We start from the raw sequence: 26,624 nt of genomic DNA, 5'->3' as shown, positions 1-26,624 counted from the left end.
TGAACGTATAAGAGGTTGTCTGCCTCAAATGGCAAATAAGTTTCTCAATATTATGGGGAATGCAGTTACAATGAAAAACATTTACAATGTCCACATCTGTAATCAGGATAAGTACTAATAATGAGAGCCAATTGCTCAGTTCTGGTACTTCTGCTGAGGCATTACATCAAGCTGTACTCTGGTATTGCAGTCTGTTGTGCCCTACTCTCCCATTTCTACATAGCAGAGATCCAACCTGCACAGCCAAATCTGTAACTGAGTCATTGGGTTGCATAATATTAATGCAATTAGCACAATCTCATGTGAGTTATTCAGTAAACATTACAAAGAGATGAAAGGATAATACCAAGAGCAGGACAAAGAGTTAATGACCAATTACAAGGTAGCAGTAAACACCTTTGACTTTCACAGTTAGGTACAGTCCCAGTTTCACCTCACTTGAGGGAAGACCTTTCCAGTTGTCAGCACAAGCAGAACAATTTTGTATTCTCCGTGTCTTCACCATGCAGAGAAAGCTTAATTCAGTCATTAATAAATTAATCTTTGTTGCCCAAAGGAAAAATGTCAGGATGCTATAAAAGTAGTTACAAAATATGCGTACTGTGCTGTCCACTACAGTGTGGTTGTCTCTTTTTCCAAGGGCTTCTTCCCATGTGCTGTTCATCTTGAGGAGTGAATGACATTATTAGGAATTGCCCTTGGGACGAATGGTACTAGTCCTTGAAATCTTCAGTGTGATCTTGAGAGGTGGCCACTGGCTCTGGTGTTACGCATACAGTGTGAGCTGCAGCCACTGAAAGAAGAGTTAAAGGATGGATGAGTTGTTGGTGTCCTCCCACAAATTGTGTGAAGACACCACCATCTCTAGCTGGAAGGCAGCTGCTTGCTGTCACTTAGCATGGAGTGGCAGTGGGGAATTTTCTTGAGTCTCTTGCTCCTACTCCTATTTCTCCTTCCCTTGCAAAAAGTGATAGGTGTTTTTAATGTCCTCCCTAACAGAGGACATGAAGTTGAAACTTTCTAATTCTTCTTAACAAGATTTTTTTAAAGGTAAAGAACTATGCTAAGCCCCATTATCATTTAATACCATATCACTCTGTTTGATCTTAATTGCCTCATAAAAAAAATCTCAAAAATTTTTTATGGACTTTAAAGATGATATGAAGAGACTGCAGCCATGCCCTTCAGCACCAACTGGAGTCTTACAGAGCAACTGTAGTTGGCAGATCATGGATGTTTTCCATGTAAAATTGGTAGCAAAATTTTAGGAGGTTTTGGGGTTTCTTACCAATTGGGTGGCAATTCTCTATTCATAGAATTCTCCCTTGAAAACATGTGCAATGATTAATACAATTAAAATTTAGTGTTGTGACGTTGTGTTGGACACACTCTCATAAAGCAGTTTACCTCCAGGACATTGAGCTTAATGATGCCATCTCCATCTTTGTCAAAGGCGTGGAATGCCCCTAAAGTAAGGAAACAAAAATATGGGAGGTAGATTAGGTTACTGTGGGAGTAAAGATGATTCCCAGACAGGAAATCAAACAGTGCTCCCATTGTGAAATGCCAACTTGCACAGGTCTTCACTTGTGGGGTCACTTTCTGCTGTGTTTTTCCTTAGTCAATTCAAGGAGAAACACAGTGGTTTCTTCTGTGTTTGTGTGAGACAACTTGTCATCTTAGATTCTCTAAGAACGTGTCTGTAATAATTAACACCCTACATAGAGGCAGTAGTGCTGTGAACAAACTTTGCTGTATGATGGGGCTCTGAGCAATCTGGTCCAGTGCAAGGTGTCCCTGCTCACAGCAGGGGAGTTGGAACCAGATCATCCTTGAGATCCTTTTTAACCCAGTCTGTTCCACGGATCCAGGGCTGTGTTTGGGGGCAGGAGGGGAGGCAGTGCCCTGGGACCAGAGTAGCCACTCACGGAACATGGCGTCCAGGCGCACGAAGCAGCAGATGAAGCTGTCAAAATCAATGTTCATGTTCTTGTCGGCGTAGCGCATGGTGATGATGTCGTAGAGCTGGTTGTTCAGCCGAAACCCTGCAGGGAAGCAAAAATGGGCACAGCTGGGTCTCAGGTGGGGAAGGCACTGCTCCATGAGGGGTGGGCTACAGGTCCGTCCCTGGCCCAGCCGAGGCCCAGGCTGGAGTGTGCTGCTGTAACTGCTAAACAAAATCAAGTGAAGCTGTAAGGAGCTTCAGTGTGTCCAGCTGCCTTCCCAAACCAGGAGCAATGCTGTGGGAGGGCCCTTAGCACGTGAGTTACCTCAGGCTGTAAGTGTGAAGATGAGAGCTCTAGCCCCAGAAGGCCTGATGGCTCAGCTGGGCCTGCTGAAAGCAAATCAGCTAAAGCTGGCGACAGAAATGCAAGAGGAAGTTGCTATAAAAACACAATTAAGCAGTGGTCAGAAAATAGACAAGGAGGCAACTTCTTGGTGTGGTAGGACTGAACTTTGGCACTGAATGCTGCAGCCTGTGCTGTGCCTTGAAAAGGTCTGTCACGGTTTGGGTACAGCTGTTTGTTGGCTAAATGGAAAGTCATGCACAGCTTATGTGCTGTAAGGCTCTGAAATGTTCTCAGTTCTAGAGTCAGGGCAGGAGGTATTTAAGTATTTTCTCTTTTTACAATGACAACTTCCCTGGTGAGAACAGAAACCTGAAAAATAAAAATGACCCATATTTCTACCACAGCAGGAGTCCAAATCCAGGTGTAGTTTTGTCTTTAACAAAGGACTCCAGAATCACTGAGGTTTTGTAAAGTACAATGTAGCCATTTGTTTCTGTTCCTTGACCTGCCAAAATACTACTGAAAACAAGGTGTCACTGAAATCATCCCAACTAGTTGAATAGTGATACTACAGATTTTCTGATCAAAGTGGTTGTCTCACTCCCTTAGAGACCTTTTGTGGGGAGAGGCCTGCTCCCCAGGGGAAGAAGCATACTGGTGTGTCTGAGACAAGCAGGAAAAGTCCAAAGTCCCTCTTATCAGAATGAATTTCATTAACTGCAAGTTTTGCAAAAATACTTTCTTATCATTGTGCAGATAGAAGAGACTGACCCCACAGTGGCTCAGTATGGAAGAAACATTAACATGACTTAAGAAATGCCCACCCAATTGCCTGTAATGCACACTTTGACATAGACCTGCTCCATCCCAGTTTCAGGGCCTGTACACTTAGGTTGAAGGTTTTCCACTGTTTTTTGCTTTTACTTAGACAAATGTATAGAATCCAGAGCTTAAATGAGAGTAAATGCCTTCAGCACTCCCTGGTCTCCCTGAATAGCAGGACCCTGAGTAGGACATCCTTAAGGCAGCAAAGCATCACTCGTTGCATTAAAGAGGAGCTGAAGAGATCTCTTTGGCTGGCAAGACACACAAGTCTTGCCATTTGGATATTTGAGAAGCTCTGTTGGGGGAAAAAGTATTTGCTAATTTCTCTACGATCTGTCTTTAAAAGGCAGCACAGTGTTCAGTGATCTCACCCTGTGATGCACCAAAACAAAACCAAGTTTCTTCAGCCGTGGGCACTGCACAAGGGACAGTACCTGCATCGTTGACTGCGTTGCGCATCTCATAGCTGTTAATGGTTCCTGAATGATCTGTGTCATAGCGCTTGAAAATTTTCTGGAAAAAGAAAAAAACCACAGAAAACAGTAATAAAAACTTGTACTGCTCTTGAATGCACTCATTGAGTGGATGTGGGGCGTGTGCCTCAGGCACTTGGAGGCTTTGCCATGTGCCTTATATTGCCATTGCTAGCAATATATATAATAACTGTTTCCTCTCAGTTGCAAAGTAAAATAATTTAGATCCAATTTCTGGGAAGCCAAAAAAACTCTCCCCTTGAGACTCTCCTTGTTTGACTTGAGTTTATGCTGGTAATCCTCCCTCTTGATTGCCCTAATTAAGCTATTATTGAGGCCTGATTCTAGTTCCCATCATTCTCCTCCTTTAATTTGTATGCCTCTGTGCTACTCTCGTGGGGGAAGGCTGTGCATGGGATAGTCAGGCTATTTGCTTAGGCTGTGAAGTAGGATGAGGAGAGAGAGACATTACTTTTCATTTTTGAAGCTAATTCACAATTATTTTTTAGCTTTTCTTCTTGATGGAACATATGTGGAGAGTTATAGTTTTTCTGTAGAACACTTGCACTGCAGAAGCTGTGAAGAGGAGCTGTGAAGATACCAGCAATACCTGCCAGCTTTTAATCTTGTCCCAGAGATGTCGAAATTCATCAAAGTTTATCTTCCCTGAGCCATCTGTCTGTGACGCAAACATTCAGGTAAAAAACCCACAATACTTTTAGGATAAAATTAATTAAGTCTGCAATTACTGCTAAAATGATGAATGTAAAACTGGGTTGGAGATCTCCTCAGCATAAAGAGTTGATTCACCTTTGCAGTAAAACATTTGTAAATGTTTTGGTTTTTGTGTATAACATGGTGCTTCAGGAGTGTGAAGTACTACTTCTACTTTGTGTAGAAGCAAACTTCTGGTACAGGACACAGCTTTGTCTCTGGAATTATTCTAAAAGTGCATGAGTAGGATGCTTTAGTGGGATCCTCTGAAATACCTCCAAATGTGAAGCTCGCCTAATGCTTTTTAAGACAACTGAGCTTTACTCTGGCATGGATCTCTTTCTGCCTTGCTTAAAATGAATCAAGAAATAAGCAAAATGTTGACTAAAGCTCTTTTCAAAAATGTGTTTAGGCTCCAACCACTATGGCTGTAGGTTGTAGTTACACTTTTGTTCTGTTATATTTGAATGCACTTGCATTTTCAGAAAATTGTCTTATCTCAAACTGGAAAGCCTAGGGTGGTTGTAGCAGAGGTAACCACATGGCATCTTATAGTGTGTTTTATTGCACTTGTTCCAGACAAGTTCTGCCTGCACTGCAAGCTGAGCACAGTAGAATATGTGATACATTACAAACTTAAAGAGATAAATATAGTAAATTTATTGGCAAGATCTATAGTTATGTTGACTTTATTTAAAATATAATAATGAAAAAATCATGCTTTAGTACCTAATGTGGCCAGTGTCTGATACCTAAAAAAGAATGTCATACTGACTGATTTATTCTGTAGTTTTCTTTTTGGGGACATCTTTCTCTGCCAATTATATTAACATTGAGATGGCTGGAATTAAGATGTGCCAAACCAGGAGTGCTTTTTTATTTGACCACAGAATACAATTTGCTGTTTTGTTTCCCTGGCTTCCTAAGTGGTATGGTGGTGAGAAGTGGTGAACTCGAGTGGTTTCAAGCAGTCCCTTTTCACCAGGAAAGGATACATCCATTAAAGCAATCATGCTGCGGCAGGATTCCAATTCAAACCCTTCTGACCTTAGGTCCTTATCTGAAACAAATGGTCTCAGGTGAATACAAATCATGCAAATCAGCAAATTATTTTCCTCTCAAATGTAACTCTAATCAAAGTAAAAGCCAAACCTACTTCCTTTGTCCAGTAAGAAATGAGTGGTAGAGAAATCTGAAAAGACTCTCAGTAATGTTACTGACTGTGAATTAAATTTACTTTTCTTGATTTGTTACATACAATAAAAAACTCTGAAAAACTCTAAACTAATTTCTAAATTACTAAGGAAGTCCAGGGTCTGTTGGTTAAAGTTTGCTAAACAGGGAGAAATGTTTGCCTCTCCACTAGAAATTTTTTAAAGGGCATTTGCAGACTGTGAGAATTGCATTATTGTCCCAGTGGTAATTCCAATGAATGCATCTGCTCATTTCTAGATTATCAGTACTAACAACCTGTAGAGAAAATCTCTGTGAAAAGTTCAGCTTGTGAAAGTCTCAGATGCATTGTCCATGGAAATGTAACTAGGAAATTTCTGAGTTTGAAAACATCAATAATTTTTAGAAATTTGGGGAGGGGAGTTATGCTCTGTCACAGATTTCTTTGTCCAGGGTTAGTAAAAAACATGCTCAAACTCACGTTTTTTTACAACATTATTGAGAACATTCCTAAGTTCCTCAGCATTGATCTCCATGTCCTGTTGGAAATGTGGTGAGAATATCATTAGTTAAAGAATTCTTTATGAAAAACAATTTTATGGCTGCATATGCTATAAGACTTTGGTCACTTTCCAATTAGACATATACATGTTTCAAACCAGAGGGCATTCTACTTCATGTGAACATTAGTCCAGCCCTTTCCTGAGGCTTCAGTACAAGGTAGACCTGAAGTTACCATACAGTGCTCATTAAAATACAACTAGAAGAATGACTGGTAATTTCAAGCCAGTCTATAAGTAAAATAGTAAAATCAGAAAATTCCTGTATCCCATATGCAGCCACTTGATTTATGCAGTTCTTTGATCTGTTTTTATCTTTAACTTCCCTTGTTAAGCATATACCAGAGGGCATTGCATTTCTAACTTGTTTATACTTGCTGTGCAAAACAGCATCTTGTAGGAGATAGGAGAAAAAAAGCTGAATTTAAGTAAGACTCCCTCAGACACAGTGAGAATAGTTTATACATACATATGAGGATAGCTGTGTACTTAATGGAGTTTTTATTTGATTTTACTTATCTCAAAATCACAAAGAGAATTTGATGGGAGGAAATTCAAAGGAAATTTTGATATTCAATGTTTTGAATCTATGGAATAGTTGATTTAGGGGCTGTTGTGGCCAGGCTGCTTTGAGGGCAGAGACAGGGATTGATTGCATACTCACATCCCCTGCAATCTGTCGGAAAATATTCCTGAACTGTTTTTGCTCTTCACTCTCCTCATGAGTTTTTGTTGAAGAATGCTGAAAAGAGACAAGCAAAGAAGAGATACATCCTGAGCCCAGTGGAAAAGAAAAAGGGCCTGGACGGCTCACTTACCCTTGTGTGAGGGATCGTCTTAATGAATCTGGAGGCCTTTGGAGGAATGGGTTGTCGTCCCACTTCTTTCCCTATGTTTTTGTTAATTCTCTTCCTTAAAACTGCCAATTATTTAACTTCATTCCATTGTTTTCTCTTCTATTTCTCTTCTATTCTCTTCTAAATAACATTGGTAGTTATCTTCTAAATTTTTGTTCCAAAATATTGCCAAAGAGAAGTTTGGAGCAGAAGAGGCTTATCAGAGATTCAAAGAATGGTTTTGGTTGAAAGAGACCTTAAAGATTATCTTGTTCAAGCCCCCCTGCCATGGGCAAGGACACAGCATCTGCCTCACAGCTGCTCTATAGGCAATAAATGACCATGTGAGAGCTCTTTACGATGAGGGGGAGGGGCCCTTGCTGAAGACAAATAGCATATGAGACAGAGGAAAACGAGGAACATGAGGCTTTCTCAGACACATGGAAAATGCAACCCTGAACTCTGAAGCTGATACTGAAAAGGGAAATGAAAGTTATAGATAACAAAGTGGATTTCTTGGCTTATTTCTTTTTAGATTGGTTTTCACTTCACCCCCTGCATGCTCTAGCAGTCATGCAGCACCCTCCCTGTAAGCAGATGCTCCAGCCATGCCCCCAGATGCCACAAGCCTGGATGTGGGATCTGGCTGTTAGATGTGTTGTGTCTCACCCACCTGCAGGAAGAAATTCTGAATTTGCTACTCTGTTTTCCTCCTCCCTGGTAGCGAGGGAGAAGAGAGGGGTGCTGGAGCTCCTGGGTTTACCTGTCCTTTATCCTCTGGCCAACAAGGGCTAGGACAGAGGTGTGTGTTTGTAGCAGAAGAGGCTGTGGTCATTGCCAGGATCTTCTGCAGCCCCTTGGGTGCAGTTTGTGCATGTGCCCTTCTAAAGCAGTACCACCTCAGGGGGCCGAGCGGGGGTGAGCTGAATGTGGGAAAGGAATCTCTCACAACCAGGATTCTTGTGTGAGAGAGCAACCAGGAGATTTTTCAAGCAACTAAATCCTCCTGTAGAGCTGTTAAATAACTGAAGGGACAGTCTCTCTGTGCTCGTGCTCATTAGATCCACATAAACCAGATGAGAGTCATGTAAAGATTTGAAGAGAAGCTGTTTAGTATCTCAGGGCACCTCTTTGCCCCATTCCTGTGCTCTCCTCAGCCACTCTTTCATGCTAGCCAGACCAAGCCCTGTTTCCCCCTCTGCCACTTGCTGCAGAAACCTTTTTCTTATCTGCTTGGGTTTTTTCACCATCTTTGTCAGCATTTTCATCTGCTGTCAGCTCCTTATTGCTGTTTGCTCTGTCAGAAACGAAGATGATAGGCTAGAAGAAGAAGAAGAGAGCAAAAGAGAAGTGGAAATTACAGGAGAAATAGTGGAAAGGAAAATATTTGGTTACAAGCATTCTGTGGAAATACATGCAGCAACAACTCCTGCTCTTGAAAGACAGTAATTGAATCTGTTTGGTTTGTTGTTTTTGTTTGGGGTTTGTTTGTGTGGTTTTGTTTTGGTTTTGGTGTTTTAGTTGGTTTTTGGGTTTGGTTTTGGTGGTTTTTTTTTTTGTTTGTTTGTTTGTTTTTTTGTTTTGTTTTGTTTTTTGTGGGGTTCTTCCCCTTGTTTGTAAGCAAACTAAGCCTCCCAGATTCTCATCACACAAACTGATGAACTTGCCCCTCAAGGACAGTAGCACTGAAAACAAACCAAATGTGCATAGTACCCAGAAAAGGAGTTATTTGTGTAGGAGCTTGTTAGTTATGTGAAGCATATGTTCTTTATCTGTACTGACTCTTGAAGCACTCAGCAGTAAGCAGCCATTTGCAATTGTTCTGCTTTGGTGCATTTAAAAAAAGGAAAAAACTGCTACATGATGTGAATGTATTACTCTAGAGTATTAATTACAATCAGCCTTTCTTGGGATTAAAATATCTGCTTACATTTTCAAGGTCCAAAATGTGTTGTGTCAAATCAAAAATAGAACACAAGACTTTGGTGAGCAGAAACTTCAGAAAAGAGGAGTGGCCTCTGCACTAGCTGGTGGAAAGCAAGTGTGAGGGCACAGGTCTGGAGAAGGGGTGCTTTTCACTAGCAAGGGGTGTCAGGTTGCCTCTGGAGGGGCAGGGAGGAAGAACAGTTTGAGCAATCCAGAGGACTGAGCTGAATAGTTTGTTACCCTTTTACCACCCCTTTGAGTGAGGGGGATTTATGATGCTAATGCTATTTCATTAGAATCTCAAGTAGGAAGACAAAATCTTTGTTGCATGCAGATGGCCTCGTATCCAGCACCCTTCATTAACTAGGTCAGTTTCCAGACAGAGAAAATTATAATAGCAGGGAACTCTGTCCCTGCTCATGCATTGCACATTCTTTTTGCCTTGCTGGCACTTAGCACATTGCACAGGTACTTACCTTGCCCTTTTTCTTCTGTGTGAAGAGACAAAATTAAAAAGTTCTTGATCAGATTATGCAGCACTGAAGGCAAACTTTTTTTTTCTCCCCCTTTCTCATGTTTATCTTTCCAGTTCCTATACTCACAAATTTTCCCATTTCCTATATTTATAGAGCTTTCAAATCACTAAGAATGAGGGAACATGCACCCACCAAGAAATGGCATACTGAAGGAAACACATTGCAGAAACCATAATAAAACTGTGTCTCATCTCAGCTGGGGCTTTGTCTGCTTGAATAAAATCTCTTTAGTTCTGAGTATTCCTTTTCTTTTTCCCAACCTGCTAGTGTCAGGGAGATTGAACTTCTATGCCCATAGATCAACGATATCTGAAGTGACAATTTAATTCCCTCCCATCTGGACAGCTGTTTTTCTCTATGACAGCAAACAGAAGGGGAACATTTCTGAGCAAATTTTGATGGCGCTCAATTCTGTGCAACAGCATTTCCGCTGATTTTTTTTTCAAGACTTATTGTATTGTTTGCTCTAGTATATTCCCACAAAGATGTGTAAAAATCTCCAGAGGGAAGAATTAGAATTTGCCTTGGATGCTATTTTGAATCAGAGTGCTCTTAGGATCCCTTTTCAGAAAGCAGGTACTTCAAAACAAGGTAGTTTTTTCTTTATTAGATGAGACACCAATTTCACAAAGAAAGGATCTCAGGGCACAGAGCTAGGCCTCCCTGGGTAAATGGATAATCTCCATTGATGGAGACAAAAACAATGCTTAGCATCCAGCTTCTCTATGCCAAGACCAGATTTCAAATCTGCAAAATTGTTTTGGTGTGAATCAAGTTCAGAAAGTAGCATATATAAATCAAGTGTCAACAGAAGTATCTTAATGAGAAAAAAGATGAGAATTTGGTAAAGGTTCTGTCATGTAGCTGCAAATGATTTCCTGCTGTCGGTTTCCCTAGGTATCATGTTCCTCTCCTGTCTACTCCTATACACAAAAGAGGACCAGGACAGTACTTACCAATGGACGTTCTGCCTCAATCATGTTTTCAACCTCCCTAAGTAGGAAGCAGAAAATAAATAAATCAGGAAAGTGACTGTTCCCAAAGTTGCTTGTTTCTTTAGGTGGTTTTTAAGCAGCCACTCAAGCTTTTCAAGCCGCCAGTGGTGTGGCTGGCTTCCAGCATTACAGCTGCAGACTTTAGGAGCAGCTTTTTCCCACTTTGAGCTGAACATCCCAAGTACCTTTTCCAGGACAGCTGCCACCTAGCTTACTCCTGTAAAGAGCCTTTATAACAGTGAACTGGAAGTAAAACAGAAGTTCTTTGGCCTTAGTAAATGCCTAATGGTTAGTTTGCAAAGCATATCCTGCAAGCAGTAAGCTTCTCCAAAGACAATTCAAAGCAGGTTCTTGTTAATCTATAAAGTAAGCTTGTGGAAATTAGTTTGCAGCTTGGAGTTTCTAATGAGGTTAATAAAATAAAAAGCAGGGTGTAGCAAACTGATAACATGACTGTAGCTGACTAGTGAGGTCACTCCACCTATATGGCCAAATAAAGGGCGCTGCAACTTACTCTGAAAGACTTCTTTTCTCTGAGAAGACCCTGAGGATGAATTCTCCCTCCTGGTGGGGGTCATATGTCGATGGGATGATGACATACTCGCTGGGAGGTAACCGGAAGCGCTCAGAGATTTCTCGCATGTTTATGTAGGTCTTACTTCTAGCTTTGGAGGCATTGTAGAGGAAAAAATCCTTCTGCAAGTGGTGCTTAGTACCATGCATCTGCAGAACAAATGAGTCCATTTGTCTTCAAGGAAGTCTTGCCCATTGCCCAGGTGGGTTGCCATGCGGGTGGTGCACGGCTGGGACAGAAAACACAGGAAGCAGCAGCTTAGCAAGCAGGGAGCTGAGGACTGGTGGTAGCTGGTGGCAGGTACAGAGTCTGTCACCTTTGAGTTGCCACTGACTGTGTCTAGCTGGCTTCTGAGGACTGCTCCAGCGCCCACCTGCAGATTGTGTGGCTGACTTCTGCTGTGTAGGCACTTGTACCTGACTCTTTTTCTAGATGCTGGGTTGTGTGTAACCAAAGCTCAGCCACTTTCCTTGGAGGGTGCATGGCCAGGAATAGTGTAAGCAAACTCCTACATGCAGAGTGGTAAAGTGAAGGTGCTTTCAGCATAAACATGTCCTTGTCTAGACAAAACATGAGTTCTGTATCTGCTAAACAAATGTGATAATCAAACATTGCATTAGTTCAAATATTAAAATTAAACCAAGAATTGTGGACTAAACGCACTTGCAGGCTGTTTTTTGCAGAAATAACTATTTGTAAGATAGTTGGCAAAGACAACATTCAGATTGTCATCCTCATGCTTTCCAGGTAACAGCCTTCAGATGAGCTTGTTAGCAAAACTTCTGATGTCGATGATTCAGCTACTGTCAGGCTCAGAAAAAATGTAACCTGTGTACTTTTGATAAGCTTCCTTCAATGTCTGAAAATACCATAATTTTCTAAACCATTCTAAGACTACAGAGAAAACTCTGTGACTGCAGAATGTAGGCCATTTGTATTACGTTTAGGAGGAAATGCAAGTGGCTTAGGGTGGTTCTGCATGGAGTGCAGAGGCTAAGCCCTCACAGGCATTGCTTCCCGGATCTCTGACCAACTGTGCAAGTGATGGCCAGGCCACCACAGAAGAGAAAAGAAGCATTGATGAAAGGGTCCAATTGAAAATGGGGTGCGAGTGAGAAGGAACTAAAAATTACTCACAAAATATTACTAATAAACACTCAAAGCAAAAAGGTTAGCAGTTCTACTGCTGTTACATCCCTGAAAACAAACTTGACTGGACAGTCTCCTGCTGACTTACTGCCAGGCACTACAGTAACACTAGCTGTGGGTATACACCAAGATGTCACTCTGGCTCCGTTCTGCGCATACCTCTTTGGGCACCTTAGGGAGAAACAGAGAGAAGAAACAGTCAGAGCTGCAAAGGGAGACTACATGTTTATAGGTCACACAGATGGGTATTCAACTAAAGTTCTGAGGACACAGTAATTAAAATGCCCTTAGTGAGATAAGCACTTTCCCTCTTCCTTTCTAAGTTTCTTGACTTCTACATGAAATCAGCTAAAATCTGAATCAAATATGTTTGTGCAAGGGACTGAGTAAATTGACTTTTTCATTGAGTCAATAGCAGGGACAGAGGTTAATTGCTATGTGTGAGCCTTGGATGTCTGTTTCCTTTTCCACACTCTTCTGCCAATGAAATGCTTAGTTTCAGAAAGGACAAAAGGGAGATTGAAAAATATATGTGAAAGAATATACTAAAATCTGGCATTAGGTCACTATAAAAACCTAAAAAGTGTCTTACTTAATAGATGGGTAAACCCTGACATTGCTGTTGTACGAGGAGTTAGGAAGAGTTTAATTTCCTTCCTCTCTTTCAGATTTTCTGACTCCCTTGCAAAGCAAAAATTGCAATTGATGTAATCAGCTTGAATGATTCAGTGACTCTCTTGGTAAATACATACAGTCAGGATTTGTGACCACAGTGCAAAGAGCAAAATCTAGAACTGTTACCTCATAGATGGCAAAGCCAATGGTGTACAGGTTGGCTCCCAGCTTGCGCTCTTTCCTCCTGTTTTTCTGCATGAGTGCGACAAGGAAGCTGCAGATAACCTCTTCATCCTCAGGATCATCATCTTCCTCCAGGAGCTTCAAGCGATACTGGGGATTGGTCCAAAATGTATCTGTGAAATCCCATCAGCAACCCAAAGAAAACATGTAAAGCTTCAGTCTTCTAATGATGCTCATGATCAAAGAGAACTTTTAAGTTCCCTGCCTATGGCTCCTGAGCGAAAGGTTGCAATTGGGCTAAGACATACATGGGTTTTTTTACATATTATGACTGTTACTTAATTCTAACAACTGCATTGCAAAAGAGGATATATGGAGAACTGTCATCTGATAAACCTCCTAAGTCCCTAAAGCTATCCCTAATCCACAAAAATGAATTTCCAAGTGAATTCTAACAGTTAGGGTTAAATTCATCCCTTTCCCTAATCCACAAAAATGAATTTCCAAGTGAATTCTAACAGTTAGGGTTAAATTCATCCCTTTCACTTAGGGCACTGTGAAGTACTTGAACAATGATTTATCTTTGCCAGGGCTGCCTTTTGGGCTTACCATGTTCCGTTACAGCATAGTGACAGAAGATGTCCAGCAACCAATTGCATGCCGTGTCCACTGAGAAAGCAAGGCTTTTCCTATGGCTGAACACTAACCAGGTTGTGGTATGACAGCCTCTGGGATCTAACCTAGTCCCCATCAAAGAGGCTGTATCCCTAAAGACCCTTTGCTCACCTGGATAATTGCGGCAGCCTCCAGCTGAGCAGCCTCTCACCCAGCGTCCTTCATTAACTGACACAGTCCAGGTCTGGAATTTATCCACGTCCAGAGCATCAGGTGTGAGGTTACAGATCTCAAGCTTTGTGAAATGCCTCATGAAATCTTGAAATGATATCCTGGAGGAATTGAGGGGAAATTGAAACCAAATGCATTTACGTGGTTGGCAGTTGTCTGAAAGACCCTGGGGAGGTGGAAGACGGTGACCAATAGCACTGTCAGTACCGGGACAAGTTTGCAATGGGAGTGCCATATTTTCCAAATGCTCTTGGTCTGCTGGTTGGTGAGTTACCACAGGTACAGCTCCAAACTCAGGGAAACTGAGCTGACAGGACGGTAAGTAGGAAGGGTGATGGAGAGCTTGTGTAAGTGTAGCATAATTACAAAGACTGTGCTGATGGCACTGAATAATCTCTGGTGGGAAAATGAGAGGATCACAGAGCAGGGCTTATTGGGAATATGAAGGGGAGCAGAGATCACTGCAATGGTTTTAGTAGATTGGTAGTAGTGCAGTGGCATTCATTTTTGCTATGATTGCATATTTCCTAGAGAAACTGATGCTCTCACCAGAACTCCCCATCCTCCACAACCTTGTGCTGCAGGCGGATTTTCTCTTCTTCGTTAACAGAGTCCCACACCTCTGACCTTCAAAGGAGTAAGTAAGTTAGCTTAGGCTTTGCAATACAGTTTTCATTAAAGTTTCTACACTTTTGGCTCATAGAGTGAAAAATCAAGAGTCATCTTGCTACCTCCACATAATTTTTCCTTTGTAAGCCTTGCAGCAACTTGTTCTTAATGCTATTCTCTTCTCTATATGCCCAACAAAAGAAGCAATTGTTCTACTTCTCTCAGCCTTCCTCTTAGAATTCCTCTTATTAGCTCTCAAACATCTGCTGAACTGTGTTAATTTTACTTAGCTTGAAGAAAAAGGTGTTTGCAGATTATCAATGCTGGCGTACCTATTGAAATTCCTTTAAGGAAAACACTGACATCTTGCTTCGTTAATTTCTTTCATAACCTAATTTCCATTTATTAAAGCCTCTCTTAACATCTTATTAGGTGTTCTTTTCTTTTTTACAGCTTCAGCTAAGCACTCAATGAACTTCAAAATTCAAAGACAATTGAGATACCTCATCACTGAATATTAGGATTATGCAAAAGCTGCATAAAGGCAAATAAAGCTGCAACTTCTTTTTCAAATCATGTGAAGCTCTGTTTTACTCACTTGTCACTCCAGGCTCCATTCCATTCCACCTGGCCCCAGGGGTTTCTCAGCCTTACCAGACGTATTTTTTCCCCTTTAAATACTGTCTAATTGAAAAAAGAAGGCAACAAGAATAGACTGAGAGTTGGTTCAAAAGGAAATGTTCAGCCTGTCACCACACCTTTCAGTGATGGTGCTTTTCTGGGCCACACCCCAGCCTGATCTTCTTGGGGTGGCTTTGGGAAGGCTGTAAGACCAGGAGGTGGCTGCCTGTGGCCACCTTTGCCCAAGTGAGCCAAAACTTGAATAGGTTTCTTTATCCACAAGACTTTAACTTATTTGAATATAGTTTTGTTTCCTTGGCTCATAATTCGTTTCGCTTTTCTTTTCTTTCATGCCTCTCATGGCTTTGCTGCCGTGCGTAGGGCCAGGCCAGCAGCGGCTGCAGCTGTGCACAGCTGGACGGGGGAGCGGGGCACGTACCTCTTCCACGGCCGTCACGGAGTAGGCGTGCCCCTTGACGAGCCCGCAGGACATCCGAGTCTCGTACTGCATCGGCATTATGGTCTGTCGGACAGAGAGAAACACCCGTGCGGCTCACAAAAAGCTCAGCTGCTTGCTCGAGGGCAGGTGCTGCCACCCAGGGCTTTCACGGGGAGGGAGACACCATTCAGCTGACTGGATTTTTTGCCTTGTTCTCCTCTTTGTGTTTGTCAAAGCAGTCAAGCTAAGCGCCCATAGAATTCATGTTGAAAGTTAGAAAGGAGTGAAGTATGAACTAAAAATGGAAAAAGTTGATAATATCAATTTGAAAGGACATTTTCTGGTGTCCTTTTCCCTTTTGTGTAGAACATGGCAGGATATAGCATGCTTAATCAAATAATTAGTTTTTTGTATTAGAAGGACTGTTCAGCCTTTTCTAGGATGGTATGTTCTTGTATGGCTCTGTGAGGTTACTACACATGAACTGGTTAAAAATCAGAGCAAATCAACACCTAGAATACTTTCATCTTTCCACATGGCTGCTATCTTATCACAATGACATTTAAACAACCTGTTTAATACACTGTGCCTGCTAACTGACACTATCTTATTGCATCTAACTTTCAGGAAGGGCATAGCTGTGTTGCTCAGGTGTAAATATATTTGCTGTCTTAGTCATCAGCTTTTAGTGTGTCTGATGGATTTTTACTTGTGTATCTGTGAGCTCTGGAATTGGCAGCAGGATGGCAGATGCACACAGCCTGCTGTGCTTGTATGAGAGATCTCCAGTATTGGTAAGAGGGGTAGACCCTGCCACGTGCACGTGGACCAAGAGCAAAATTTCTCCTCCTTCTTTATGTCTGTTGCTGAGAGATGCCTGCAAAGTCCTGTCAGTAACTCTGCCACCCCTTCTTGACATATCTAATGGCATGAAAAAGGCAAGGTTGGGTCCTGAAATATTCTCAGCTTGCACAGGAAGGATCTCATCCAAATATTTCCTGGATGTTGCAATTGTTTTCCATTATTTCACTTCAGCATGTATTTGGTTTCTTTTCCCTTGATTCTGTTTTCATACTATAACCTCACACCTATTTCCTGTTTTCTTCATTTCCTCTCTAGTTGTTGCCATCATCACTTGTCAGAACCCTTTTCTCTTCTTTCTATTTAAGACTATTAACTTCTTCTGACCTGGACAACTTCTCAAAGTCCAGGTTTTGGAAGTGTTTCATCTGCTTCTTTCCATTGAGAGCCCTGATTTTTTTTCCTGGTGATGGTTCAGGAATATGCAACAACCAGCAGCACAACAGCTGCTGGGGCAACAAGTGCAGAAGGAGTTTTGCAATCTTCTTTTAGCAGACAGTCACTGAGGAGGAAATTCCCCCCCAGACATGGGAGATTTGGGCAGCCATGCTTGCAAAACAAGATAGTCATACTGGTCTTTCCCAAAGAATGACACCATTTCAGTCTTTTAGGAAGAGCTAAATATGGATGCCAGAAGAGAAAAAAATCAGCTATTTCAGCTGCAAATGCAGAAGAAAGTTTGCACAACCAAAAGTTTTGAGTGATGTAATTTTGGAGGATTTTTCTTTGGTTTGGTTTTGTTTTTCTCCACCCTTCCCTACACCCCTGTAAAACAAGAGATGTAATTTCATTGTCATGGAAATGCAGCTCCTTAAAGGCCAAGGTATGACAGCTGCCTGACACAGAGAAGGCAGCAGTCCCTCTACAGATTTGAAAGCTTCTAAGTTGTCCAGTATGGGACTTTTTTCTTAGAGGGTTTTAACAACCCTCTATTTTGCTAGATACTTATGTGGATATGCTGGAGTTACTTTGTATTTCATCACACATATAAAACTCCAAATACTTTTCCTTTTCCTTGTTTTTGGGCATTTTTAATGAGGACTTTGTTTGCAGTAATTATAAAAAAAAAAGTGTCCCTAGAGCAGGTTCTCCTCTATTAATGGGTAGAGGACTCTGTCTCAAAATAAGTTCACTAAGAGCTTTTTTGCCTTGAGCGAGAGCTATGCAGAGCTTGCTTTTTCTTTCTGTGACATTCCATGCACACTCAAGGATCTTGTTCTATTCTAGTATTTTAGTTTTTTCATACTCTCCACCCTATTCAAGCAAGACACTTGATAAAATCCACTAATAAATTTCTTGTTCTGCAAATTATAAGCCTGTGTCACAAGCCAACAGCCGTTTAATGCCTCAGTATCAGTGAAGCCCCCTGGTATCAGTCACTGTGCTGGAAAGCACTCAAGCCTTTCAACACGCACATCAAACAGCATCCATAAGAACATTTCATTAGTGTTATTCTGTGAAACCAAAGAAAGATTTAAAAACATAGGTCATGTGTTTTTCTAACAGTTTGTAGATAAAAGCATTCTGAAGTCAACTGCTTAGAAGACATACCCAGGCTGGCCTCTCCTCGATGCCCTGGTAGTCTGCAGTGGACTGAGTCATCTGCGCATTTTCTTGATTCTTCACCATGCGAGCAATCAGTTCCCCAATGTTGCTCCGAGGGGCTGATCCATAGGAAAAACCTAGGTCATCCTGGCACAGAGAATGGGAGAAAAGTATCATGGAGGAAGATGAATGGTAAAAGATTGCCCAGATTACTTCTCTTTTCCCTCATTATGTCCATACTTATCTTCAGTGGTCAATAGCACTGTTCTCCCGCCTTTACTGAAATATGGTACTCCATAAAGTACTAATTTTTTAACTTTTAAATTTCTTTTTTCTAAAATTTTTTCACCACAATAAGTGAAGACAGTCTAAAGCCACATGGACTATAAAATGTTAATCTTCACACTTAAGATCTTTGACATGAAGATTTGTGTCTTAACAGAGTTGCAGCATCCCCGTACTGACTTATTTCATTGGCTTAGGGTCTTGAGAGGGAAGGGGTACTGATTTTGCTGATTGTACCTGTTCTTTCCACCTCCATGTTCTACTTCTGTTTATTTCCCTTTTGGTACTCACTGTTTGCTAATGACTGGTCTCTAGGGAGGATGACTCCATCTCCTAGAAATGGATGTTTTCTATGTGGCCTAAACCAAGCAGTTCCAAAGGTGGTATATATTTGGTTACGAATGGAGAGGTCTCTCTCCTCTGTCATTTCTTATCTGCAAAGTTCATATGGACTCACATCAATGGAACTGGCCATGAGGGATCCTCTGTCAATGGCATGTTTCATGATTTTATAGATATCTTTAGGGGCATCCTTTATCTCGTAGAACTCTGTGACTCCTCCAGTGAAATCCTCCATGGCTTCAGTGGTGTTGCCTCCCTTCAAAGCTTCATATGACCCATGGAGTCTTGAAAAGAGATAAAAAGAGATCTTTTACACAAGTATAGATAGCTACCTATGTATTTATATCCAACTTGTGTGTATAACTACAGCTCTGCAAACACACATACTAAAACCCCACAACCCATCTGTCTGGTAACTCACAATTTAGAACTTCTAAAACATGCCACCTGCACACATAGGGGAAAAAGAAAAGAAAGATATGCTGAAAATCAAATGTAGATTTCTGAATGGGTAGCAAAACTTCTTAGAAAATACACTTTAACCCATCCCCAGCTCCAGGGCACGGGAAAAGGCATTGGTTTATTCAGGTATATTGTCTGTGTGCCTTTAAACGCTGTACGCAGTGGTGCAAGCACCGCCCCAGCAGAGGGAGCGGCGCTGGGGAGCCCGGCACAGCCCCGCCGTTCGCTTTACTTTGCATAGGCCTTTTCCAGGAGGGCGCTCCAGAACTCGTTGCGCTGGGAGGACTTGGTAAAGACCAGCTGGTTGTTGTAGGTGGGTAAGCAGTCATCGATGACGACATCCACCCAGTCTCCATAGCGCCAGAACTGCTCAAAGGCAAACAGAAAAAAACAACAACTGGATCGACTTGGTGCAGGGAGAGGAAGCTTGGCTGGAAAGTCAGGCTGAGAGAGGAGAAATATGGAAATACACTTCATAATGTGGCCAAAACTGATGGCTACTGTGAAGGAGGCAGCTGTATTGAATTCCTCTGGGCAAAAAGCTCCTTAAGAGAACCAAAGGAAATGCGGAAAGCAGTCAATCTTTGCCGAATAAGTTGTTCTTCGAGAACTTGTTTTGACCAGCTATTTGTGTGCCTAAACGCAGCTGCTCTTGCCAAGTGCCCGTGTGTCCGTCTGGCTGCAGCGCTGCATCTGAGCAGTGAGGCAGGAGCAGGCTCCTGTTGCTACTCCTTACAGCCAGGACACTGCAATCTGCAAATGCTTCCTTGCTGGATTAATGCTCCCTAATCGATTTTATTGGCTGACTCTGCTGTGACTGCCCTGATGGAACAGTTTGGGGTGAGGCAATTCAATCCCTTTTCCTCCCTTCTGTCACTCATGATTCCAAAGGGTGGGGAAAGAGAGAAGAGCGTGCAAAGAGCTGAGCTTTGGGTAAATGCTTATGCTCACCACTAGACGGAGCGACTCACCTGGAAGTGAAAGATTCCAGCATAGTTTTGTATAAAGGACTGGTCATGAGGAATGACTCTACAGAGTAGTTTTTTATTCAGTGTCAGGCAAGCAATGGCAGCCAGAAACCAGCAGTTACCTGTAAATGAGCAGAAGCAGCAGACAAAATGAAGTGAGAGAGCAACTAGAAAAGGAAAACCTGAGATATTGCAAATGACGTTAATTCTCAGTGGAGTATGATTGTCTGTGTTTTGCAGTACTTTAGCACTTTATCTTTTTGTGCTCTAGAAATGCTCATGGGCATTGTTCATGACTGGGTACACACAGGCTAAATAGATGATATTCCATGTACTTTGGAAAAAGCCTAAAATCTGATAAACACTGATACCTACATTAAGAATTCCCTGTGGCATGTGAATCTTTCACTAAAAGTTCTTGCCTAGATTGCTACTAAGCAGATGTCAACAATTTGCTACAGAGCAAAGGAATCACTGAGACAGAGGATTTCAGATATCACCTTAAAAATGAAAGAAAATTAATGAACCATGATGTAGACTTTAAAAAGTGCAATTGAAGTACAAATTTAATACCTAATTCTCCTTGGCAGATATCTGTTCTGTTGGCTCCACCAATAATAAACCGTGGATTCTCACAGATTTCCTGCAAAACAGAAACAGATGGATGAGCAAGAAGTGTCCATAATGATGCCTGTTTAGCAGAGAAGTAAAGTCAGTTTTAGAACATTTTCCTATAGGATAGCTTGTGGTATCAAAACCTCTCTCACAGTTGTCATCTGCAGAGTTTCACTATGAAAATGTTTTGAATCTGGATGTTCCAGACTCCAGTCAGAGCTTTCTCCATGCAACTACAGGGTCTAATATTGAGCCTGGGGTGCTCCCTCTATACTGAAATGTGAAAACACACTGAAAGGAGAAGAATTGGGAAAATATTTTTTTCTGCACAATTATGAAAAAACAAAACATTGGAGGGAGCAGGAGAAAAAGTAGATGAAAAAACCATCAGGTGACCAGACTAAATTATTTTAAAATGATCTTATGTCCAATTTGTAGTAACTGGCATGTTGGGGCATTGAAAGGGTTGAAGAATGCGTTTCATTGGGAATGAACCCCAGCATTACTTCTTTCTTAAAATTAGGGGATCAGATGTTTAATTACAAGAAATAATCAGTTGCTGGTTAAGAGATTTTGTTCTTTCCCTCACGTTTTAGTATTTAATTGACAATGCTGCATTCAAAAATGTGTATAGATATAATCTGTCTCCAAGGACAGAAAGGTCTCCTTTCATTCTGCACATTGCACAATGTATTGGGTTTGTCTGTATGTATACTACAACAGAGTGGGTACAAGATGCTATACATGTATAAATAATAAAGACATTTCTGCAGGGAGGGAAGGCAAAATGCAGCAAGTGAGGTTGGACAATTGCAGGCTTACATAGCCCTTTTCTATAATGAACAAAGACTGTGGAAAACCAGACAGAGGAAAACCAAGGAAAGTAGTGGCTATAACCTGTCCTACAGAGTGAAAAATGTCCCTGCTTTATCCCATTTGTCATACTCAAATACTTGGTACAGAGAAGAATAAGAAGACAGAACTTCTGGACACTTGTCTTATGAGGGTAAGGAAAGAAAGATATTGCAACCTGAGGAGCACCATCTGAGCAGCTGCAAATTGGGAAGAAGACAAAGAATAATCGAAGAGCCCAATCTATTGAAAAATGTTAGGACAAGAGTGGGAAGGAGACAGAACAAACATTTGACAATTTCTTGTGTGGCAGCATACACAGGCAGCTGATGCTACCTCTATAGTCTAAAACTTTTTATTAATATCATCAGTTTGCTTGGCTAAACTTGCTTTTCTACTTCACAGTTATCAGAAGAGTTGCTTTGATGTAAGTATTTGGATTAGTCATATAGCCAGACAGAGAGACCAACTTCTGCCACCCTCTCTACCACCAACCCCTGCAGGCACTTTGCTTTCCTTGAGGGAAGGAATGGTGGGATTGTCCTGTTATTTTGGGCCTTGGTCAGCTGTTGGGGTCCTGTTCTGTCAAAACAGATGTTTGAGATGCCTTCATGCTTTTCTCCACTCACTTGTCTTTTTGAAAATACTCTTCCTTATATTGCTGTGATGTTCTGCTGAAAACCAGTCTGACATGCAAGGTTTTTGTTTGTGTTTTTTCCAACTCTATTATTGTATTTTGACTCTATCTTGCTCTTATTGTAACTAGCTTTGAAATCCAGCATGCTGTGCTTTAGTTGAAAGTAGGCAGGTGCCACCTAGTTGTTTCCAAATATTAAATGTACAGCGATGTGTTACTCAGAGGCATTTATTGTATCTTGGGGTCATTTGTTTTGTAGGATGCTTGGTAAAGGAATGCAAAGGAAAGAATCATGCAATTGTCATGTGGCCTGGTTTAGCTGTGACAGAAATGCTTTTCTTACATTTCTTTATGCAGGCCAAGTGTGTACAGCACACTGTGGATATGATTTTAATTTGTATTTCCTTAGTTCATCTCCAGCTACACTAATTTGCTGAGTACAGCTGAAGTTACAGAGAAAGGTATCAAGGTCTACCAAGACTGAAGTACTCAGTCAGCAGAGCGAGATGACCAGGTGTCAAGATCCAGGTGGCAGGTCTGTCCTTCCAGTCTTCCTGTCTGAGCAAGAGATTGCTCTTCATCTCTTAGGTCAAGTTATCACAGAGAATCCCAACAGGCTGCACTTCACTGAGGCAATGATTCATCTTTTAAAAGAGCCTCCTCTGATCTGAGTGCCTCAGACTGGCTTGGTACTACCCAAAGGAGCTTTGTGTTGCACTGGGTTGATCCAGTTCAGACTGTAACTTCATTGCAAAGAAAACAAAGAATCCCAGGAAAAACTTAGTAGTGGTGCATGCTGCATTCTGGGAAGAGATTACTTACGAGTCAGTTGGAAGGGAGCCCTGGAAAATGCAGAGGCAGCATGCAACTAAAAATGGCATTTGACCTTTGTTACATTTTCATTGGCTTTTCTTCTGTATCAGGAAGAAATCTGCCAACCAGCTTATACTGCTGCAGCAAAAGGCATTAATTCCTTTAAAAACTGCCATTAATAAACTATGACATTCTAAGTAAATTCCCTAAACTGATCCTATCAAACAGAGGAAGGATCTTTTTTGGCCTAAGACAATTTGTAGCCTCATTGTCTCTTGGTCTCTTGTGGTCTAGACCATGCTTTTAAATGTCTGTGCTGTGCACTTCAAGGCACAGCTCAATGTCAGACACCAAGCTGCTTTTAGAGCTTCTGAGTTGGATTATCTTCTTCTGAAAGTTCTGCCTTGGCAGCACTAACTTCCATCTTTGCTTTGTGGTATGACCTGCACAGGCACACATTTTGTGATGACTAAATTCAAACAGCTTCACATGTGTGCAGTAGATGATCTGACTGATTAATTTTCATTCCAAGCAAAATCCAGTAGTTTGTTGACTTGATTTTATTTGTATTCATTATGAAAAAAAAGCTCCTCCTGGTGATTTTCTGGCTATGGAGAGGATCATCATAGGGAAGTCATTGAATGTGGTGACTTGGCTGTGAGTGAGGAGAATACAATGGTGCATTTGAAAGCACAGTGTCACAGTAGAGCCTTCCTATCAATACCCTGGTGTCATTAGATTCATACAGGACTGCAGCAGGACCTCTCAATATTCTGTGTTATGTTATAACACAGACTTTCTCAGCTCTCAAAGATCAGTAGCCTCATCCTTGCTCTCAGCTGTGAGAGATTCCCACTGGCAGCATAGTTGTGAGAGGCACAGCCAGTCAATGAGCTGGGTGTGACCTGTTGTAGGTGTAAGCAGCTCTTTGGGCTTCTCTTACCTGCTGTGGGTGAGCGAATAGTTTAATATTTTGCATTAACTGAGGGGGATTTAATTTTCCCTCTATGTATCTAAACCATGGTCTGCATACTCTGAACAGAGACACTGGAGGAATGGATCCTTGGGTCCTGCAGACTTTTCTTAGGGGAACTTTCAGGGCTCTCACTTGGCTTTTATCTGAATTGAGTATTAGGAGATCTTCTCTGTGCATTCATGTCGTGGCATGGCAGTCAGTAGCTGGGTAGAATTACAAATACCTTTTTTCTGCCCCCATGCTAGGGCTGCCAGCTGCCCTGCACAGCACCTGTCCTTCCCTGGGTAAGGGACAAGGCCAGTCCTCGTGCATTTGCTGCCCTCACTGACGCAGAGGACAAGCATTTTGGGAGGTGGCAGAGGAGGACCTGGCCTCTGGGTAGAGGGGCTTTGATACAAATGGATGAGGTGACGTGACTAAGGTGATTCCGGAAGCCAGAGAGTCAGGAATATGTTGTGTATTTCCCAGCCCTCTGTTTTAAGTGGGATCATAGAGCACACTGATCACTTGTTTATTTGCTGTGTCTGGAGGTATGTGGCACATAAAATGGCACAGGGAAATGATCTAGACTGGTCACATTAGGACATTCTCTCAGGAATTCTGAACTGTGAGGTATTTTTTTTTTCTTTTAGACTACATTATCAAGTTTCATTCAACTATTGACCTGAATTTCAAAGTGATTAAAATTACCACTTTATAAGTAAGAGTAAATTTTATAAGTGAAAGTATTTTCTTTCTTTGGGGGGGGGGGGGGTGGGAAAACTATTGCAATTTAACAGGAACATAAATTGTCCATATCTTTACAGACTATCACAAAACACAGCCCATGCAATGGACTATATGTGGTGCTCCAATGATTGCTTTGACCTCTTAGTAAAATACTCTTTAGCCCAGTATTACTCCTGTTTGTGTAAATAAAAAACCCAGATAGCTTTGGGTTTGAAGTTTATATTTTATGTATTTGGGTCTGAAGTTTGTATTTTAAGTCTTACATGGTCCCCAGCCTGTGGCTGCTACATGAATAGTAAGTCCAAAGTTACATTTTCATGAGTGACTTAAAGAAATGTCTTTGGAACTAAGACCCTGGTCTGAACCTTTCCAGTAACAAAGGGTTGGTCTGTGCCTGCACAGTTACATACAAGTCTGAGGTTACAGTGTAAATTTCTTTTGTTTTGATGCTTTCTAATATGACACTTGCAGTCTGTCTGCTGCAGGATGCTGGCACTCATCCACTGTACTGCTGTACTGCTTCCCTCTGCAGGCAAAGATAAGAAAGGGAAATCCTATCCCTTTACGCGACTGACTTGGGACTGCATTTAAGTCATTCACACACATTTCTAGAGGCTGATGCAGCCGTGGTGATGATGAAGGAGTGACAGGGCACAAGTGCACACAGCACAGCAGATTGGGGACTTGTTTCAATTCCTCCAAATTGCTCAAGTTGTTGTGTCAGAGGCACGTGGCCTTCCTGCATGTCTGTAAGAGCCACCCACAAGACCTCGTGGTCTTTTGCTATTCAGTTACACTCCTGTGGTCAGTTTTATCCATCACCACTGACTTTGCCACTGAAGCACAGATTTGGGCACAGGGGAAGTATGGCAAATATAAAAGAGGTGGCCAAAACCTGCCAAAGAAATGCTTAGAAAACCCACATTAATGGTAAGTGCGACAAGCAATGCAGGGAACAACTGACTAAGAGCATGTTTGATAACATAACCTGTCCTTTTATTTTCACACATGAGAAAAATGGCGGAATACCAGAATAGAGGTTTAAGTGAAACAAAGTAGTGTTAAAAAAATTAAGTCTCAGCAAACCCAGTAACTTGTTGCAGAAGGAGGAGAATTTTTCTTTTGTACTTTTAGGCAAGAAAATCCCAGGCAAACCATGCAAGAAGAAAATTAAATTCCCCATATCTCCTTCTAAACATTTCATTCCATCTCCTTTGTTGCTGCTGTTTTATTGTATTTTAGTCATTACATAGACATTGCCTAAGCTTTCACAGCCCTAGCTAGTTATCTTTAGAGCCCAGGAGAGCTCTAAGGAAATATATTTCCAGTTTATTCCACCTGCCTCTCCAACACACAATTTCTGCAAAAAAGTAAGCTCAGGGTGTATACTTCAATTTACAGAAAAAGGCAATCAGCAAACATGTTACTTACACGTGGTCTTTTCCATTCAAACTTGACAGGGCTTTTCTGGCTGTAGAAAAGGGACGACTCATTTGGGGGGAAATCAGGATCTTCATAGAGAATGTTTTTCTCAAGGCACTTCTTGTGAAGCTCTTCATATGTCTTCTCCTTTACGTGGATAATGGGCTGATTGCGACTAATAATGGCAGAATAAATTCCCCCTGTGCCCCCTCCTGCCCCCTCTGTAGTGCCAGCAGTGCTGCTGGGAACTGACCCAGCAGCCGTTTGCTGAGCCACCACTGCATTTATGGCGGTCGGCATGGGAGTCAGGCTGACAGCAAATGCTGAAAGACAGCAGGATCTTGCAAACTGGAAGGAAATTTCAGAAAAGAGGAAGTTGCTGTGCAAACCGTCTTCTCTGTCCGTTGAAAGCCTTCTAGTCAAATTTGCGAGCCAGAAAATTCCATGTGGTTTTGCATCCTCCTAAAGGACCATATTTTGTCATCAGAAATTGGAATTTGTTGCTTGATGTGGGACAAGATGATCAGTTGGCTCACTCCTGTATCTGAGTTGTATCTACGGCGCGTGTGTGTGCTGTCCTGTGTGTGTAAGTGTCCAGAAGGGACAAGCTTTAACCGTGAAATCTAAAAATAACTACAGGCAAAGAGAGAGGGAAAATGAGAGGGGGGGCATTAGTGAGATGGTGTCAGTCTTCTGTGCAGCTTGTGCCGAGGCCAGGCATGTTCCTGGGACGGGCTCTGTGTGTGGGCTGA

General features: G+C 41.7%; 1 protein-coding gene across 3 annotated transcripts; it reads right to left on the bottom strand.

Moving 5' to 3' along the window:
- Positions 1-722: 722 nt before the first annotated feature.
- On the bottom strand, positions 723-26,172 carry CAPN3 (calpain 3). 3 transcript variants are annotated; one of them, XM_054275504.1, is made up of 24 exons: positions 25,882-26,172; positions 20,402-20,471; positions 19,832-19,950; positions 19,093-19,226; positions 18,514-18,682; positions 17,778-17,918; positions 15,366-15,449; positions 14,904-14,989; positions 14,246-14,323; positions 13,637-13,797; positions 12,854-13,023; positions 12,212-12,223; positions 10,844-11,052; positions 10,282-10,327; positions 9,275-9,289; positions 8,091-8,192; positions 6,701-6,778; positions 5,958-6,015; positions 5,299-5,363; positions 4,200-4,268; positions 3,551-3,629; positions 1,929-2,045; positions 1,408-1,466; positions 723-793 (listed from the first exon to the last, which is right to left on the bottom strand). In XM_054275504.1, exons 1-24 carry the CDS (start codon positions 26,170-26,172, stop codon positions 767-769), a joined length of 2,439 nt encoding a protein of 812 aa, XP_054131479.1. In that variant the 3' UTR covers positions 723-766. The 3 variants fall into 3 exon arrangements, with proteins under 3 accessions (XP_054131479.1, XP_054131481.1, XP_054131482.1); XM_054275506.1 differs by having other exon boundaries at positions 10,291-10,327; XM_054275507.1 differs by lacking the exons at positions 8,091-8,192; positions 9,275-9,289; positions 17,778-17,918 and having other exon boundaries at positions 10,291-10,327; positions 14,904-14,985; positions 15,362-15,449.
- Between the last annotated feature and the right edge of the window lie 452 nt (positions 26,173-26,624).

Source organism: Melozone crissalis, unplaced genomic scaffold (genome assembly GCF_028551555.1).
Source record: "Melozone crissalis strain CALT ecotype California unplaced genomic scaffold, PUWL_Pcris_2 ptg000018l_1, whole genome shotgun sequence".
Taxonomy (NCBI): Eukaryota; Metazoa; Chordata; class Aves; order Passeriformes; family Passerellidae; genus Melozone; species Melozone crissalis.
Note: the sequence above shows the minus strand (reverse complement) of the source record. Positions and strands in the feature narration are given on the sequence as shown.